This window comes from Crotalus tigris, unplaced genomic scaffold (assembly GCF_016545835.1).
Source record: "Crotalus tigris isolate CLP2741 ecotype Arizona unplaced genomic scaffold, ASM1654583v1 scf7180000018298.210817, whole genome shotgun sequence".
Classification (NCBI taxonomy): Eukaryota; Metazoa; Chordata; class Lepidosauria; order Squamata; family Viperidae; genus Crotalus; species Crotalus tigris.
Window position 1 is genome coordinate 132,775 of NW_024096929.1, and position 16,697 is coordinate 149,471.

At 40.3% G+C, this 16,697-nt stretch overlaps 1 protein-coding gene across 3 annotated transcripts; it reads right to left on the reverse strand.

Moving 5' to 3' along the window:
- Positions 1–380: 380 nt before the first annotated feature.
- GCDH (glutaryl-CoA dehydrogenase) lies at positions 381–15,763 on the reverse strand. Of its 3 annotated transcripts, XM_039349554.1 has the most exons (12): positions 15,613–15,763; positions 14,942–15,056; positions 14,748–14,783; positions 13,899–14,042; positions 10,699–10,761; positions 9,693–9,863; positions 5,962–6,091; positions 5,426–5,642; positions 4,794–4,897; positions 3,454–3,579; positions 2,338–2,498; positions 381–2,211 (listed from the first exon to the last, which is right to left on the reverse strand). In XM_039349554.1, exons 2-12 carry the CDS (start codon positions 15,042–15,044, stop codon positions 2,138–2,140), a joined length of 1,329 nt encoding a protein of 442 aa, XP_039205488.1. In that variant the 5' UTR covers positions 15,045–15,056; positions 15,613–15,763; the 3' UTR covers positions 381–2,137. The 3 variants fall into 3 exon arrangements, with proteins under 3 accessions (XP_039205488.1, XP_039205489.1, XP_039205490.1); XM_039349555.1 differs by lacking the exon at positions 14,748–14,783; XM_039349556.1 differs by lacking the exon at positions 14,942–15,056 and having other exon boundaries at positions 15,613–15,716.
- Positions 15,764–16,697: the final 934 nt, after the last annotated feature.

Genomic DNA, 16,697 nt, shown 5'->3' on the forward strand with positions numbered 1-16,697 from the left:
TTTGCTGTCTCCAAGTTCTGCCACATCTACTATCCAGACTTTGTCTTTCTTATCGACAATTGTTAAATCTGTCACATAATGTGGCAGGTGCCTGTCTGTCTGAATTCTAAAGTCCCAGAACACTAGCTTTTCCCCTTTCTATTACTTTCTCTATTTTATGGTCCCACCAGTTCTTGCTTGTAGGCAAATGATATTTCTTGCAGATCTTCCAATGCACCATTCCAGTTGCTACTTTGTCATGCCATTGTTTGTAGTTAGTCTGTGATATCTTCTTGCAGTAGCTAACCAGGTTATTATTTTCCCTGTATTTTTTGCCTTTCAGCAATATACTAACGTCAGTACTAGGCAGTACAGTGTGATATGGTAAACCACAAAAAAAATCTTTTCATATCTGTCCTTTTAATTAGAAACATCATACATTTTTATCTCTGCATTTGCATCTTATTTAGTGCTCCTTAAGTATTAGAAATTGATTTCTTGGCTCATGATTACACAACTTTTCTTAAGCTAACATCTTTACTTTAACTTTGAGTGGTATGTTGAAAGTTCTACTCCCAAAATCAGGGATAAGGAAGCTGTGGGGCCAGGATAAAAAAAACGATTACATTTAAGTTGTCTTTAAATATAATCATTTTTTCCTTTTTATAATGTGGTGGCAATATTTGGTGGTCTCTGTGGGCCACATCCAAGGCTCAGAGATTAGACCTCATGTCTTACAGCCTTAACTGTTCCATAATGTAACTTCTGTTTTAGAAAATAAAATTAATTACCAATTAATTTCAGTACATAGATTAAACGAACAAAACACTTGACATGCTAAGAAACACTTAAAAGTCATACTGCATATTAAAAACAGAGAATTAAGAATCCAAATATACATTATATATGAATTTTGATGATAGGGACAAATTTGCTGATTACACACACACACAGTTAAGAACCATATGAAATCATAAAATTCATAGCCAATTGCAAAATATAACCCAATATCACTGATTTTGGAAAACTATGAATCAATCTTCAAGCCCCACTCATTACATTTCATCTAGCAATAAGAACTTGGAATTGCCATACTTCAGTCACTGTTTTCTGAATTCTTAACCACAGCAGCAGAAGTGTAACAGCCAAAAGCTATAATAGTACTTTACTGCTTTAAATAAAGACAATTTCAAGTGTTCTCTTACAAGTGGCAAAACTCAATGCCCTTTTAAGTTTTGTCACTATACTTGTGACAAATACCGCCACTCACAGTCTCATTGGGTAGAAATGGGCTGTTTTCTCTATTTAATCCTATCCAAAGAGTTAAATAATTTTAAGTGCTAGTAAAGATGTGAAAGAACTGCTCACAGGAAAGCCTAATTTTCTCTCCTCGCTAGTATTAGAATATCAGGTTTCAACTAATCATTCTACACAAACTACTGTTGGAAATTCATCACATTAAATTTATTTTTGAAAGCACAAAGGGGATCTTATTCAAAGGGGCAAAGGTCTGAGCTGAAATAGCTTAACCCACCAACAAAAATGTGTGCTAATATAAAAAAAATCAGTCTTTATTTAACACTGTCAATGAAGGCACTAAAAACAGCAACTAGTTATGTCACAGGGCAGGAAAAGCACAGAGTAGGTAGTAAATTCTGATTTTCATCTTCTGTGTTTGCAAGTATTACAGGTTCCTCTTACACAAAAAGAGGAATCTTACCTGGATTTTTTAAAACTATAAATTGTAGATTATCCACGCTGATATAGATCTCAGGGCTGTGACTGGACTCTAAAGCAGTCAGCTTTAAAAATCAAATATCTACAGTTACTTACCAAAATAGTTTGCCTCAAAAACAATTAGACAATTCCAAAACATTTCCTAGACTATAGTGATATCCTTCTACCAATTAGAAAAAGTTTTTCGTTTAACATAACGCAGCACTTTTAATTTCTTTCTGTACTTTTGGTGAACAACAGAGAATTTTCAAATGCTTGATTTGTTTCAGCTTACAAATAATTGAGTTGAACTGAATAATTTGATCACAGTCTGGTGAGCAGAAGCAGTCGTGTTCATCTTATAAAGATATTCCCACGTCATAAACCATCTTGAGTGATCTTCCAAACTGGAATCATATAGAAGAAAACTGAAGAAATGTGTTTATTTCCCAACTGTGAATGCCTGAAGTCCAGTGATAGCTCTGCCAAGGATGAGAGCATGGATATCATGAGTCCCTGAAGGCAAAAAAGGGAAAAATGTTGTTAGAATTGTCTCTTTAAAAAAAGATATAAATGAAGCAAAATAATAGAACATGTTTCTAAATAACATGTTTGCTGGACATAATTACAATCCTTTTTTACCTTCATATGTGTTAACTGCCTCCAAGTTCATAACATGCCTGATGACATGATATTCATCTGCAATTCCATTGCCCCCTAGCATGTCACGAGCTTGCCGGGCAATCTCCAGGGCTTTCCCACAGGAATTCCGTTTCAGCATAGAGATCATTTCAGGAGTTGCCCTGGGAACATAGAACAAATGCTAGAATCAAGTGAGGAATGAAAGGGCTTAGGTGCCTAGGTTTTTCATATAAAATAGATAACAAATCAGATGTGACAGAAATCACATCTAGTGTAGCATCTTTTTTTAAAAAAAAAATTGGACAGGAGGACAAGGTACACAAGAGAGGTGAGAACTTTTACAGAATCAGCATATTGCCCCCAACAATCTGGATCCTCATTTACCAACCTCCAATGCTTTCTTTTTACAGCTACCATTACAGCCAGAGTTTCATTGGGATTATGATGAAAAAGAAAAGAATGGCAATAACTAACCACATCTTGTGGTTGTGCAATTTTTTTCTTCCTGGTGTTAATTGCTTTTAAAAGCAGACTTAAATGCTGTAGCATTAGGCTTTCTCTCTTAGTTGGCTCAAGCTTGACTGCATCTTCCCAGGAACTTAACACAGCATATTTAACATATGACTATCCTCTGAGAAATGAAATTGCAGCTCCGTTTTGTATTCTCTTAAGCTTAAACTTATCTCCTTTTTCTCCCTTCTTTCTTATAGCTTAATAGAGACCTTGCTTTTTGTCATATCATACTATAAAATAGTAGTGGGTTACTATATTTAAAGTATAATTTCTAATGTCTACCTTCCACACTGGGATAGTCCCAGATGTGTGCTAGCTGCAACACAGTGAGTAGATTTTTTTTTAATAATTGTTGCACACTGCAGTGCTGGGAGAAACTGAAAAAATGTAATTTGTGGGTTAAAAAAAGGAGAACAATTTGATCCTCCCTTTTATCTCTGTCTCTCTCCAGCAGAGAGGTACTGCTCTTTTAAAGTGTTTCCCCAGATACAAAATGAAGTAGTGTGTCCATTTTATCTTCCATTTGACTAAACCTCCCTATGAGGAAAAAAAGGTCACTATGCACAGTTCTGTCATTAATTACATACACAAATGTATGCCTACTTGTCTTCATCTTTCAAGCGCCCCAGTTGCAGACAAGCCTGTAACCCAATAGTGATCTCTGTGAGCATGTCAGCCAACTTCTTCTGGATCAATTGGTTTCTTGCCAAAGGAGCTCCAAACTGATTTCTAAGATGAATGGATGAGATAATTCAGCTAAAACCATTGCACAGGTACTGTAGAAAAAAAGAGTTTAAAATACTAGAAGTATTTGGAGGATCACCATGTAGAAGGTATTCTATCATATTAGAAGCTTTTAAGCATATCAAGTTAATCTTAAAGAAGAATTCAGATATAACAGGTGTAACAAAGAGCAGATGAAATAGAATAAGATCTTTTCTGTATTCTGTAAGATGCAAACTTGGAAAAAGTGGTGGAGACTCAGAAAAATTCAATGAAGAGAATTGAATACAATCACTAACTAAATATATGGTATGAGAAGCAACAGAATAATCTATAGAATAATTTCTGGCTACAAAATCCAGCCTGAAGTGTGATTTAGGACTGGAGATACACTTTAGTTAATATAACTTGAGAATTATAGAAAATTATGGAGACATAATCTAAATCTGAAAATGCAGCTGCTTCTATTATCTTCATATATTCCAGTGACCCTAAATATGTGCTCTATTACAAATGGCCATAGAACTGCACAAATGGAAACCATCCATGAATAATCTTGAGTAGTACCCTGGGGACCTAAGGATCTGTTAAGAACCCATGAAATATAAATAAAATGTATATCTTTAGGAATCTTCTTTCATCCAATATATTCTTAGCAAAACTGGCATTGCTGGATATCTTTTTTCAAATGTGAGTTCAGTCAAGGATGCTCAGCATGATCTTGAAACAAAGCTCATAATCTCTTCCACATGACTGATATCTTGGGATCATATCACAATCATAGTTTTTGTGTAAATGAAATATTAAGGATACCTACATATTAGTATGTAAGCATCATTGCAATCACATGCCATTTCCTGTAGAACAGCGGTTCTCAACCTGTGGGTCGGGACCCCATTTGGGGTCGAATGACCATTTCACGGGGGTCGCCAAACAACACGGTCCACCATTTTTTCCCCCTTTTCCTTAGCTTTGCTACTCCCTTTTATTCTATTGGCTTTTGAAAGCCAATAGAATAGACTCTCTTGAATAGAGTCTAATTCTATTGGCTTTCAAAAGCCAACAGGAATTGTCCAGGCTGTCTCTGCCCTGCTGAGCCTGCCAAAACGGTGCTGCACCAGTTGAGTAGTCCTCGACTTACGACTGGTTGGGGGTCGCGGCATTAAAAAGGTTGAGAACCACTGCTGTAGAACATCTGTCAAGAAATCTTGAGACTTTACCTATCCAAAGTATACTGCCTGGCTGTATGCATACAGAACTCAGCAGCACCCAGTGCTCCCCAGGAGATGCCATAACGTGCATTATTCAAGCAGCCAAAAGGTCCCTGTGAGAAGAGAAAGACATTACAATTCAGAGAAGGAATTTATTAATATTCCTTCTATTCCAAAAAGGCACTGATTTCCAAGGATCATCCACATGACTCGCATCTACCATCTGTTTACTAGCTGTGTGTGCAAGCTTACAAATGAGATTGCCCTCAAGTTTATTTTACATATTAAGTCCCTTTTAAAATAATGTCATAAATCACATTTGATACGACTAAGGTTTTTTTGAAGGAGGTTGTTCAAAGACAGCATAATATAAATAAATATGGAATACTAGATTTATATTTGTTCCTTAGTTGTACAGTAGTACTTATTGTTGCAATGCAATTTACACATTCATAATGAAATAAACCCAAACCTTATAGCTAAATTATCTAGAAATACTGTTAAGCTTGAACTAAAATGTATTTTCAATCTTTCTCAACATCCCCTGGTAATTAACTTGGACTAACACCCCTTGTAGCATTCCTGGTCACTGTACCATTCACATGCCAATGAGTATCACATGGATTGTGGAGAGATCTTACTGCAAGTCCAGACACTTTGGGTAGTAGATTCTCTTCAGGCACTTCTACATCTTCCATAATAATCATCCCAGTAAGAGAGGCCCGTAGTGAAAATTTGCCCTCAATCTTTGGGGTAGAAAGACCTTTCATTCCTCGTTCCAATAGGAAGCCCCGTATTTTGCCATCATCACATACAGCCCACACTACACATAGGTCAGCCATCGGAGAATTAGTGATCCTAAAAAAAGAGCAAATATATTGTCAATGTCTGGTATGCCTCAACATTAGGTCTTATAAAAATCAAGTTAAAATTCAAGTAGCTACAAAAAGGCATACTCTAGAGGGGAAAATACAATGTGAAAACCATCTCTGAACAGAGCAAAGCTTAGGTGGTATCTAATCTTCCAGAAACAAAATTTAATTCAGTCCTCTTCTCTCAAATCTGTCACCATAATTATCAGGGGCTTAAAGTTTTACCACTATTTCAAAATAATCCAAGTGTCCTAGGTTACTTCCCTCTTGTGATCTGCATACATGAGGACAAGTGCAAACCTCACCAAGTCTTGGAACCATTGAGTGTGTAGGTTTTCCTGGAAGGGTTGTACTGGGCCCGAGTCTCAATGCTACCAGGATCACTTCCATGGTTAGGTTCTGTAAGCCCAAAACAGCCCAGCAACTCTCCTTTAGCTATGGTGAAAAAAAACATCAAAAGATGAGTATAGCAACTCCTAAATTATCCTTCTCACTTCTTCACAAGTCTTGTTGTTATTTAAACAACTTCACAAGGATAAATCTACAGTGGTACTTTGATACTTAATCGCTTTGAAACTCATCAAATTTGGTACTCAACATATTTTGATCTGAAAATTTTGTCCCAGTACTCATTCTTTGCTTGGTACTCAATGCACAAGCTAGAACTTAATTTCAATTTCAATTCAGAATAGAGCTGGAAGAGTCAAACTTGTCAGTGTCCGGCTGCCTAGTGATTCACTAAATTATTCCTTATGGGAAAATATGTTTGATATTCATTGTTTTTGGTACTCATTGCACCTCCTGGAATTAACAATGAGTAGCAAGTTACCATTGTACTATGGATCCTAGTAGGCAAAAAAATTCACAAATTCTATCAATCCTTCTGGATTAAAGTATTGTATACTGTAATTTACTTTTAAAAAAGAGTATTCTTTAAATAAACAGCCAAAACTATCTTAATAAACAATATGATAAAAAACCAGCAGAACCAAAAAGAAAAAAATTGAAGCTGGTCTAAAGCTGGTCTAAGCAGAGCCAAACCAGAAGATGGAAGGAAAGTACTGGGAAATGGGGAAAGAATGAAGTAACAATTAACTAAAACATGAAATTAAAATATAATTTTAATGGGTAAAATAGAATAGATAAACTGTAAAAATAAAATTATTAGTGTTAAATAAAAAGTTTTTTTTAAAAAAACCTCAACCAAATTCTAATTGAAGGATGAGAAGAACCTGGAAAAGAATTACTTCACTGTTTTACTATAAATGCCAAAAGTGAAAAAAGGAAGATATTTGGGATATTCAAGGAAACAAAAAAGTAACACTACTGACTTCTATGTGAATAAAGGAGATAATTATAATTTTGTCTTGTGCAAATTTTAATTGTTATTTCCAAAGCTGGCAAATCAAAAGACTGTAACTAGGAAATTTTCTAAAATACAAAAGATAGAATAAAAATAGATAAAAAGGAGATAATTTCTAGTACATACTAGAACTCCTCTAAAATATTTTTTAATAATCAAATGTAAGAACATTAATATGATCTGCGAAGCATACGTTTTTAGGACATACAGAATGCTGAGATGTCAGCTGGCTGGATAGGAGAAGATAAAATTGGTTCTCTTTGGGATTTGGGCAAGTTTAAATATGATGTGAATGTACATGCATACACATGTATGCATGTTTGTGTAATAATAATAGCACAAGCGATAAAAACATACCAATGTTGGTATAACTACAGAATAAACTTCTGCATTCAGTCTTCTAAACTAAACACACACTCGACCTTGTGTTTCTCTCGGGGCAATGGAGACATGATCTGGAATTAAGGGGAATAGAGATCTCGCCCTTGTCATGGACAGATAATTTCCTATTGAGGCTGGACTTCAGAGCATCACTCCCCCATCGCAGGCAGAGGGAGCCGACTAGTTGGTTCTGCCCCAGGCGCCTAATGGACCCAGATCAGTTCCAGGAGGAGATTGGGGAAATACCTGACTCCCTTGTCCACAACTCATCCGGGTCCCTGGTTGCGGCCTGGAATGAAGCGGCATCCGGGGCCCTGGATCGAATTGCGCCTTTGCAACCTCTCTGTGGTGGTGGTCCCCGGAGGGCACCTTGGTTTACTGAGGAGCTCCGGGAGATGAAGCGCCACAAGAGACGTCTAGAGCGACATTGGAGGGCCAGTAACTCTGAATCTGACCGATCACTATTAAAAGCCTATCTTAGGACTTATTTAGTGGCGATAAGGGCGGCAAAGCATGTTCACTTTTCTGCACTTATTGCATCCGCAGAATCTCGCCCGGCCGCCTTGTTTAGGGTGACCCGCTCCCTTCTTAAAGTGGAAGAGGCGGAGGAACCCTTGAAGGGGAGAGCTGAGGAGTTTGTTCAGTTTCTTTCGGACAAAATCGCTCAGATTTAGAGAGACCTGGACTCTGACTGGGCAGTGCCAGCCGAGTTGCCGGGGGCTGGTCTTAGTCATGTTATCTGGAGCGAGTTTGAGCCTGTGACCCCTGATGAAGTGGACAAGGCCGTGAGGGCAATGAATGCCGCCACCTGTTTATTGGACCCGTGCCCCTCCTGGCTGGTTTCTGCCAGTAGGGAGGTGACACGAGGCTGGCTCCAGGCGATAATCAACGCCTCCTTGATGGAGGGGTCTTTCCCGCAACCTTTAAAGGAAGCGGTGGTGAGGCCCCTCCTCAAGAAGCCTTCCCTGGACCCAGCTGTTTTGAAGAACTTTCGTCCTGTCTTCAACCTCCCCTTTGTGGGGAAGGTTGTAGAGAAGGTGGTGACGTCCCAACTCTTGCGATCCTTGGATGAAACTAATTATCTGGACCCTTTTCAATCTGGTTTCAGGCCCGGCTACAGCACTGAGACTGCTTTGGTCGCACTGACCGATGACCTCTGGCGAGCCCGGGATAGGGGTCATTCCTCTATCCTGGTGCTTCTTGACCTCTCAGCGGCTTTCGATACCATCGACCATGGTATCCTTCTGCGTCGTCTCGGAGAGGTGGGGGTGGGCGGCACCGTATTGCGGTGGTTCTCCTCCTGTCTGACAGGTCGCAGTCGGTGTTGGCGGGTGGACAGAGATCGACCCCTAGGCGCCTCGATCATGGAGTGCCTCAGGGCTCGGTCCTGTCCCCCCTCCTTTTTAACATCTACATGAAACCGCTGGATGAGATCATTCGGCGACATGGGGTGAGGTATCATCAGTATGGTTCATCATTAGTCCGGGGGGGGGGGGCAAATTTACCTCCCTCAATGCAGGCACGCAACTTGGGTGTCCTCCTGGACTCACAGCTAAATTTGGAACAACATCTATCAGCTGTGGCCAGGGGGACCTTTGCCCAGGTTCGCCTGGTGCACCAGTTGCGGCCTTATTTGGACCGGGAGGCTTTACTCACGGTCACTCATGCCCTTGTCACCTCAAGACTGGATTACTGTAACGCGCTCTACATGGGGCTACCCTTGAAGAGCGTTCGGAGGCTACAGTTGGTTCAGAATGCAGCCGCGAGAGCGATTGTGGGCGCGCCAAGGTACGCCCACGTGTCACCTATCTTCTGCGAGCTGCACTGGCTTCCTGTGGGTCTCCGGACGCAATTCAAGGTGTTGGTTATCACCTTTAAAGCCCTTCATGGCATAGGGCCAGGTTACTTACAGGACCGCATACTGCCGCACAGTTCCCAGAGACCGGTGAGGTCCCATAGATTGGGCCTCCTTCAGGTCCCGTCGGTCAGACAATGTCGGCTGGCGGGGCCTTGGGGAAGGGACTTTTCTGTGGTGGCTCCGACCTGGTGGAATCAACTTCCCCCCGAGGTTCGAACTACTCCCACCCTGCCGGCCTTTAAGAAAGCTGTTAAAACTCTCCTGTTCCGGCAGGCCTGGGGCTGATATCCCCGGGGGGGGGGATATGATCGGACACGCTGTATGATTGTATTATTTTATTGTTAGATTATTGTTTTAATTTTGTATGCCGCCCTGAGTCCCTTGGGATTTGGCGGCATATAAATAAAATTAAATAAATAAATAAATTAACTCACCCAGGCCTGGCAAATATTTCTGCTTTTGCTCTTCTGTCCCATATGCATATATAGGATGCATCACCAAAGATGACTGAACACTCATGACTGACCGATAACCACTGTCTACCCTCTCAATCTCCCTGGCCAGGAGTCCATATGCAACATAAGTGGTCCCCGCACAGCCATAACCTAAGGCAAAAGAATGGAGAATTAATCATAAACCCATCTGTGTCAAGAAATCAGTTGTAACCCTCTGAGCTAACTCTCCTGAAAGATCCTATCTGCCAAATATTTAGAAAGAAACAAGAAAATAAAGGGAATAATTTATTTTAGCAGAGTAGTGTCCTAATACTCCAAGAAGCCTCAAAATGTATTTTATATCTTACAGATATAAGGTAATTGTTACAGCTTCAAAGTTCCTAATATAAACTAAAATCAAGTTTTACTAAGTCTCTAAAACTAGAAACCCTAATATTTCAAATATGATAAATGATTGGCAATTTCTAAATCTGGATTTTAAAAGTTTGTATTTTAATTTTTGTAGTCAAGCATTTCACAATTCATAACAGGGCATTTAAAAACAAAATCTAATATTTAATTCTGCAAGATAAGCCACAACCAGACTAGTAGCACAACCAAAATACATCATATTGTTACTTTTCAAAACACTTCAAAATATACTTCCCATATTCTTTCATTCATTGATTTTAACTATATTTCTCTTATAGGACAAATAAAAAATATTAAATAATAAATTAAATTGTAGATAAAACTTTGAAGTCACTGACTGAATACAAATGCAAACCAGCAGAAACAAAGAACTGATCAGTCAAATAAAAGAGGTATACAAATACCTAGAAGGTGATGGAGATGATTTATCAAATACTTAAACTACAGCTGAAATGGAGACATGATAAATTTTGAACTTCTCCTCCCAAGAAACATGAAAAAGTTCTGAAAAACCCTCCATTTCTGCTACAGATATAATGGGCTCACCCACGTCATGAAAAATGTTTAACAATACCTTTGATGGTTGGGCCCAAGACACCAAGAGTCCCCATCTCTGACACAATTTCCCGGTGAAAGACTAGAATGAAAATAGAAGATAATAAAAGAATGTAATTTATAACATTATAAGCAAAACCTACTGTAAGAAATATGCATAAAGTATCTATATTTCTATATTTCTCAGAAGCCTGGTATGCAATATAGAGACATGTTATAATACTGACAAGTAACTTTGATCATTACTAGAGCCCCAAAGTCAGCAATTACTGAATTTACATTAAAAACAGTATTCCATTTTAATAGCAATAGCACTTAGACTTACATACCACTTCATATGTCTATGGAGATTCTCAGTCATCCAGATGATGGTTGTCCCAAAGGCAACTGGACTTCGTTTTTTGTTGAAGATGTTTCGCTTCTCTTCCAAAAAGCTTCTTCAGCTCTGACTGGATGGTGGAGAATGGAAGGATTTGTACTCCTTGCAGACAGCTGGTCATTTGCATTCATTTGCTGTCTGCAAGGAGTATAAATCCTTCCATTCCCCCACCATTCAGATAGAGCTGAAGAAGCTTCTTGAATAAGAAGCAAAACGCCTTCAAAGAAAAACAAGAAAGTCCAGTTGCCTTGTGAAATACCACTTGGGAATACCATTTCATAGTGCTTTATAGCACTTTCTAACCATTTTATAGAGTCAGTATATTGCCCCCAACAATCTGGATCCTTATTTTACCAACCTCAGAAGGATGGAAGGCTGAGTCAACCTTGAGCCAATCAGGATTGAACTCCAGGCTATGGGCAGAGTTAGCCTGCAATCCTGCATTCTAGGGCAGTATGGTGGCTCAACGGTTAAGACACTGGGCTTGTCAGCTAGAAAGCCGACAGCTCAGGTTCAACATCTGAGTGCCACATGAGGTGAGCTCCCATCCTTGCTCCAGCTCCTGCTAACCTAGCAATTTGAAAGCATGCAAATGCAAGTAGATAAATAGGTACCACTTCAGTGGGAAAGTAACAGTGCTTCATGACATCATACTAGCCACATGACCATGGAAATGTCTTTGGACAGCGCTAGCTTAATGGCCAAGAAATGGAGATGAGCACCACCCCTACAGTCAGCAACAACCCCTACAGTCACCACCCCTACAGTAAAATCTGCAGGGATCCCTACCTTTACTGCATTCTAATCACTATGTCACCACAGCTCTAAGGGCAGGTAAGATTGTATATGAAATAACACAGACAAAATGTATATTCTTTCAAGTGAGTCTTGACTCCTAAGTCTACATTAGTTCATGCAGCTTTCTTGGCAAAATTTTCAGAAATGGTTTGCTTTCATCATCTTCCTAGGACTGAGTGTGAGAGAATAGCCCAAAACCACTAAGCTTACTTTATGCTTAAGACAAGATAAAAATAAGGCAGGATCTCCTGGTGTCTTTCATCATTACACCAAACTGGCTCTCATTGATTTATACCCACATATATTTTCATTTCTGATACCTAGATAGGTGTCATTTTCTGAGAACATGAATATCTGAAAGGAAATCAAAGTACACTTAACTCAGAGATACTGTCACTCCCTTTTGAAAATTGATCCCAAAGGTGCCTTTTCACGAGGCAAATGGACTTTGTTTTTCTTCGAAAACATTTCACTTCTCATCCAAGAAGCTTCTCCAGCTCTGACTAGATCAGTGGTTCTCAACCTTTTTAATGCCGCAACCCCCAACCGGTCATAAGTCGAGGACTACTCAACCGGTTGTAAGTCGAGGACTACTCAACTAGTGCAGCACCGTTTGCAGAATGGGACTTTTGGCGGGCTCAGCAGGGCAGAGACAGCCTGGACAATTCCTATTGGCTTTTGAAAGCCAATAGAATTAGACTCTATTCAAGAGAGTCTATTCTATTGGCTTTCAAAAGCCAATAGAATAAAAGGGAGTAGCACAGCTAAGGAAAAGAGGAAAAAAATGGCGGATTGCGTTGTTTGGCGACCCCCGTGAAATGGTCGTTCGACCCCAAATGGGGTCCCAACCCACATGTTGAGAACCACTGGACTAGATAGTGGGGAATGGAAGGATTTATACTCCTTGCAGATAGCTGGTCATTTGCATTCTTTTAGAGAATCATTGAGGCCACCTGGAGATTTATGTGTCACCAGAGTCACCCGAGTAGTACAAATGAGTATGGAGCTTCTTGGAATTGCTGAAAGGACTGTGTTGTAGAATGAAGATAGATGTCGTATCCCTCTTCCTCTGTTGAGAGAGGGCTGTTCAATTTTGACATAGATGGCCTCTTTGACCCCTTTGACTCCTCTTTCAAACCAGTGGTTCTCTCTGAGCAAAATGTCTTTGAAAGAGTGGCCTTTGTCTTTTAAATGAGATGGACTGCTGAATCTTGTCCTGATGGGTTTGTTCTCCAATGTTGTGCCATACATTTTTGAAGTGGTTGTTTTGTTTTTGTGGGTTTGAAGTGTGCACGTATGTTGTGTTAGCTGAAAATCCTCCAGAGCTTTTCTGATATTCCTGCAATGTATGGAATGACAACGTTGTTTCGTTTATTGTTTTCTTCTTTGTCTGTAAGGAGAAGCATCTGCTGGGTCTTCTTTGGGATTTGATGCAGGCCCACTTGGGATAGCCACACGTTCTGCGGGCTTCCTTGGTGTCTTTTAGTTCTTTTTCTTTCTCATCTTTGCTGGTAGGCAGACCTTCAGTTTGGTGGTCCAGGGTTCTGATAACTCCCATTTTGTGCTCTTGTAGACAGCACCTTAGGTGACAGAATGAACCTCAGCCCAGACCACATATGTGCCATGCTGGACCTCTGCCTCACAACTACCTATTTTAAATACATTGAAGGTTTGTACAGATAAATATGGCTACATAAGGGTTCAGTTGCCTAGTGAAAAAGCACCTTTGAGATAACTATGACCAGGATGACTGAGAATCTCCATAGACATTTATCCAAAACAATAGTACTGCCATCCAAGTCACTGAATAAGTAACTTAGCTATTTAATGTATTGGTACATTCAGCAAATGCCAAACAGGAGATTCTCTATTTCTAAAGGGTGAATGTCATGTTATGTAAAGCAATAATAGGCAATCTACTGCCCTACATATGTTTTGAATTTCAATTCCCATCAGCCTCAGCCCAGCCAGCAGTTCCAAGGGACTGTAGAAGCTCAAAGCCTCAAAGTATGAAGAACACCACATTGTTAATACAAAGTTACCTTCATTTCGATTGGCCATAAGGATCCTGGGCATCAACTTTTCTTGGCAATAGGCACGAAATGAGTCCCGCATCATTATTTCCTCCTGAGTCAGGAGTCTTTCTAATTGTAGGGCATCACGCCAGTCAAACTGGGCTTTTGGAACTGGAAGAAGAAAGCTAGAACTAGCCTGAAGAATAAAAGGACTGATAAAGAAATTCCCTCACCAGTATGAAAGGTACCATATAAGGTCTGCTGAAGTAATTGGAGTACATAGTCCAACAATTCTCCCAACAGACAGTAACATGAATGCCATCGAAAAGTTGTGTAATTGGCACATGCAAACCTGTGTAAATCTCTGTCTGCAAATCTATGCATTTTTAGTCCAAGTCTACACCTTAATTATTATACCATATGGTTCTGAAATATACAGGTCGGAGTTATATTCTATAACTATAATTGTTATTTATACACTGAGGTTGACAGCTTGGTGGGCCTTATTTCTGGGAACACACATATACAAAATTATCAATTGTGATAGTGGCAGTAATGATTTGTATCTTCTAGAACAGAATATCCAGGACCAATTTTTGAGGGAATAAAATATTTTAGTTATCTAATCAAAATCTAATCTATATCTATTAGATGCATAGATCCTTGGACACTCACATCCTTCCTCAGACCCACCAAATTAATGAAAAGGAATTAACAGATTGTGTATCTTATACAACAAGAGCAAATAGATTTCCAATTTTTCTCAATGTAAGGATCTATGAATTAGGAGGAATGAAGTTTCAAGAGTGATTGGAAATTATGAGCTCAGATATGCAGCTCTAAATCACAACTGGCAAGAAAGGAGAATCTGTTTACCTTTTGATCCATTTACCAAAGGCTTCCCTTCTTTTTCTGTAACACAAATGACAAAATAAGCCCATTTCTCAATCCAACTGTTTCTTTTGTGCTCCTTCTCCATAAAGTCCAAGAATCCTAAATAGGTTTATTTGTCTCTTAGCTGTGGCCCTACTATCTCTACCCTCACCTGATAGCAAAAATCAGTCACTGACCTTTTGGCACAGGTGCACTTGTGCTCTGTGCTCGAGTATCACAGAAGTTTGTGACACTGCCTCTGCATTGCAGAAATAGTCTGCTAGGTAACCTTAGCGCCATGGAGGATAAATCCTGGAAAAGGTCAAATGGAGAAAATTGTAAGCTTTTAAGTCGTGAAAATCACTGGAGTGTTCAACTAAGTGCAATTGTCCTCCTTCTCCCCCCCCAAAAAATGCTGGAATAGAAGAATGATGATACCCATAACTCAGTTCAGTTTTATTTATAACACAGAAGCAAGAATTAAACTAAAGCACCACATACTAAATAAACAAGGAACAGTCCCTAGGATTAAAGAAACAGTCAAATAAAGTGAGGGGGAAAATGGGAAAAGGTATTCAAGCAGTACACCATGGACCAGGTGTAAATTAGGAAAACAGAGGATATGCGAGGCCCACTTACATGAATCCTATCCAACTTTGCGGGAAGGGCCTAGCGCTCTGCAGAGCAGAAAACACAACTCGTGTGTTTTCTTCTGGGGGACGGGGTTATTATAGGCGCCTATTCTCCATCAGGGGGAAAAGAGAAGGGACCCGTCAGGGATTTCCCCGCTCCTGTATACAAACAAGTGCTGGGAGCGCCACTGATTTCAGGGTCATCACTTCAACCCGTACTTTAAAAGAATACTGACCGAGATTGGGGCCGATCGAGGCTTTGCTTCTTCACGGTTTGCTTCCAGCTTTTTCGCGGAAGACTGACAGGCCGGCAGGTGACGTGACGTCTCCTCCCGAGTTCACCACGGCCCCTCCTTAGGCTAATGGACTTCGCCTGCCCTTCCTTCTTAGCAGCGCGAGGCGACGCGCTCCTCGCCCATTGGCCAGGCAGAGGAGGCGTGTGGCCACGACGCACGCGGCGGCGGCGGGGGGGGGGGCTCGGCGGCTGGGAAAAGGAGGGGAGGGAGGAATCCCGAAGCGGCTCAGGCGGCAAGCGCTGGGGTTTTGCTGATGTGAACGTTTCATACATTTGTCTCACCGTTACTTGACAGTTTTTTTTCACCCAGTCTGTATTGCTGTTTATTATTTTGCTTGTTTGCCTTATTTAACACACATATAACACCTTTCAAAAGTTTCAAAAAATGTACCTTTTCTCGCTGGGCATCAATCTTGGTAATAGCTATGCAGCTTAAAGGAGTGTTTCTTTGCATAGTGTGGAGATCTTGGTTCACAGACAATATGGGGGTGGGTGAATGCCTTCGAGTCATTATTGACTTTGGCGACTGCCTGGGCTAGTCCTTGCAGTTAGGGCTTAGAGAAAATAACTAGCCCAAAGTCACGCTGGCTTTATGCCTCAAGCAGAACTACAACTCTGGGTCTCTCGGATTCTAGCCTGGTGCCTTAACTATTGCACCAAACTGGCTCTCTCGAACACTTTATCCTTTAATAAAGGTGGAATGGTAGCCTGAGCTTTCACATTAACCTGAGCCCTTTCGCATTTTTAAGGGCTGGTTCATTCCTTATGGGCAAATGCCTTTGAGCATGCGTCATTGCTGGCAAAGTGCCTCTGAAAGTGCCAGAAACCGTTGTTTGTCTTCATTGTAAAGTTTGCATTTCACAACATCTCCAGTTTTATCCATGCCTAATTTTGCTGGTTGCAGCTGGGTTGGCTCCGCCTTCATTCCACCTCCCCATTGGAAGCCGCCAGGAGGTGGCCGATCGTTTTCCTCAACCTCCTCCCCCCTTCCAAGTTAGGAAAAAAACTGGTTACTTACCGGTATTG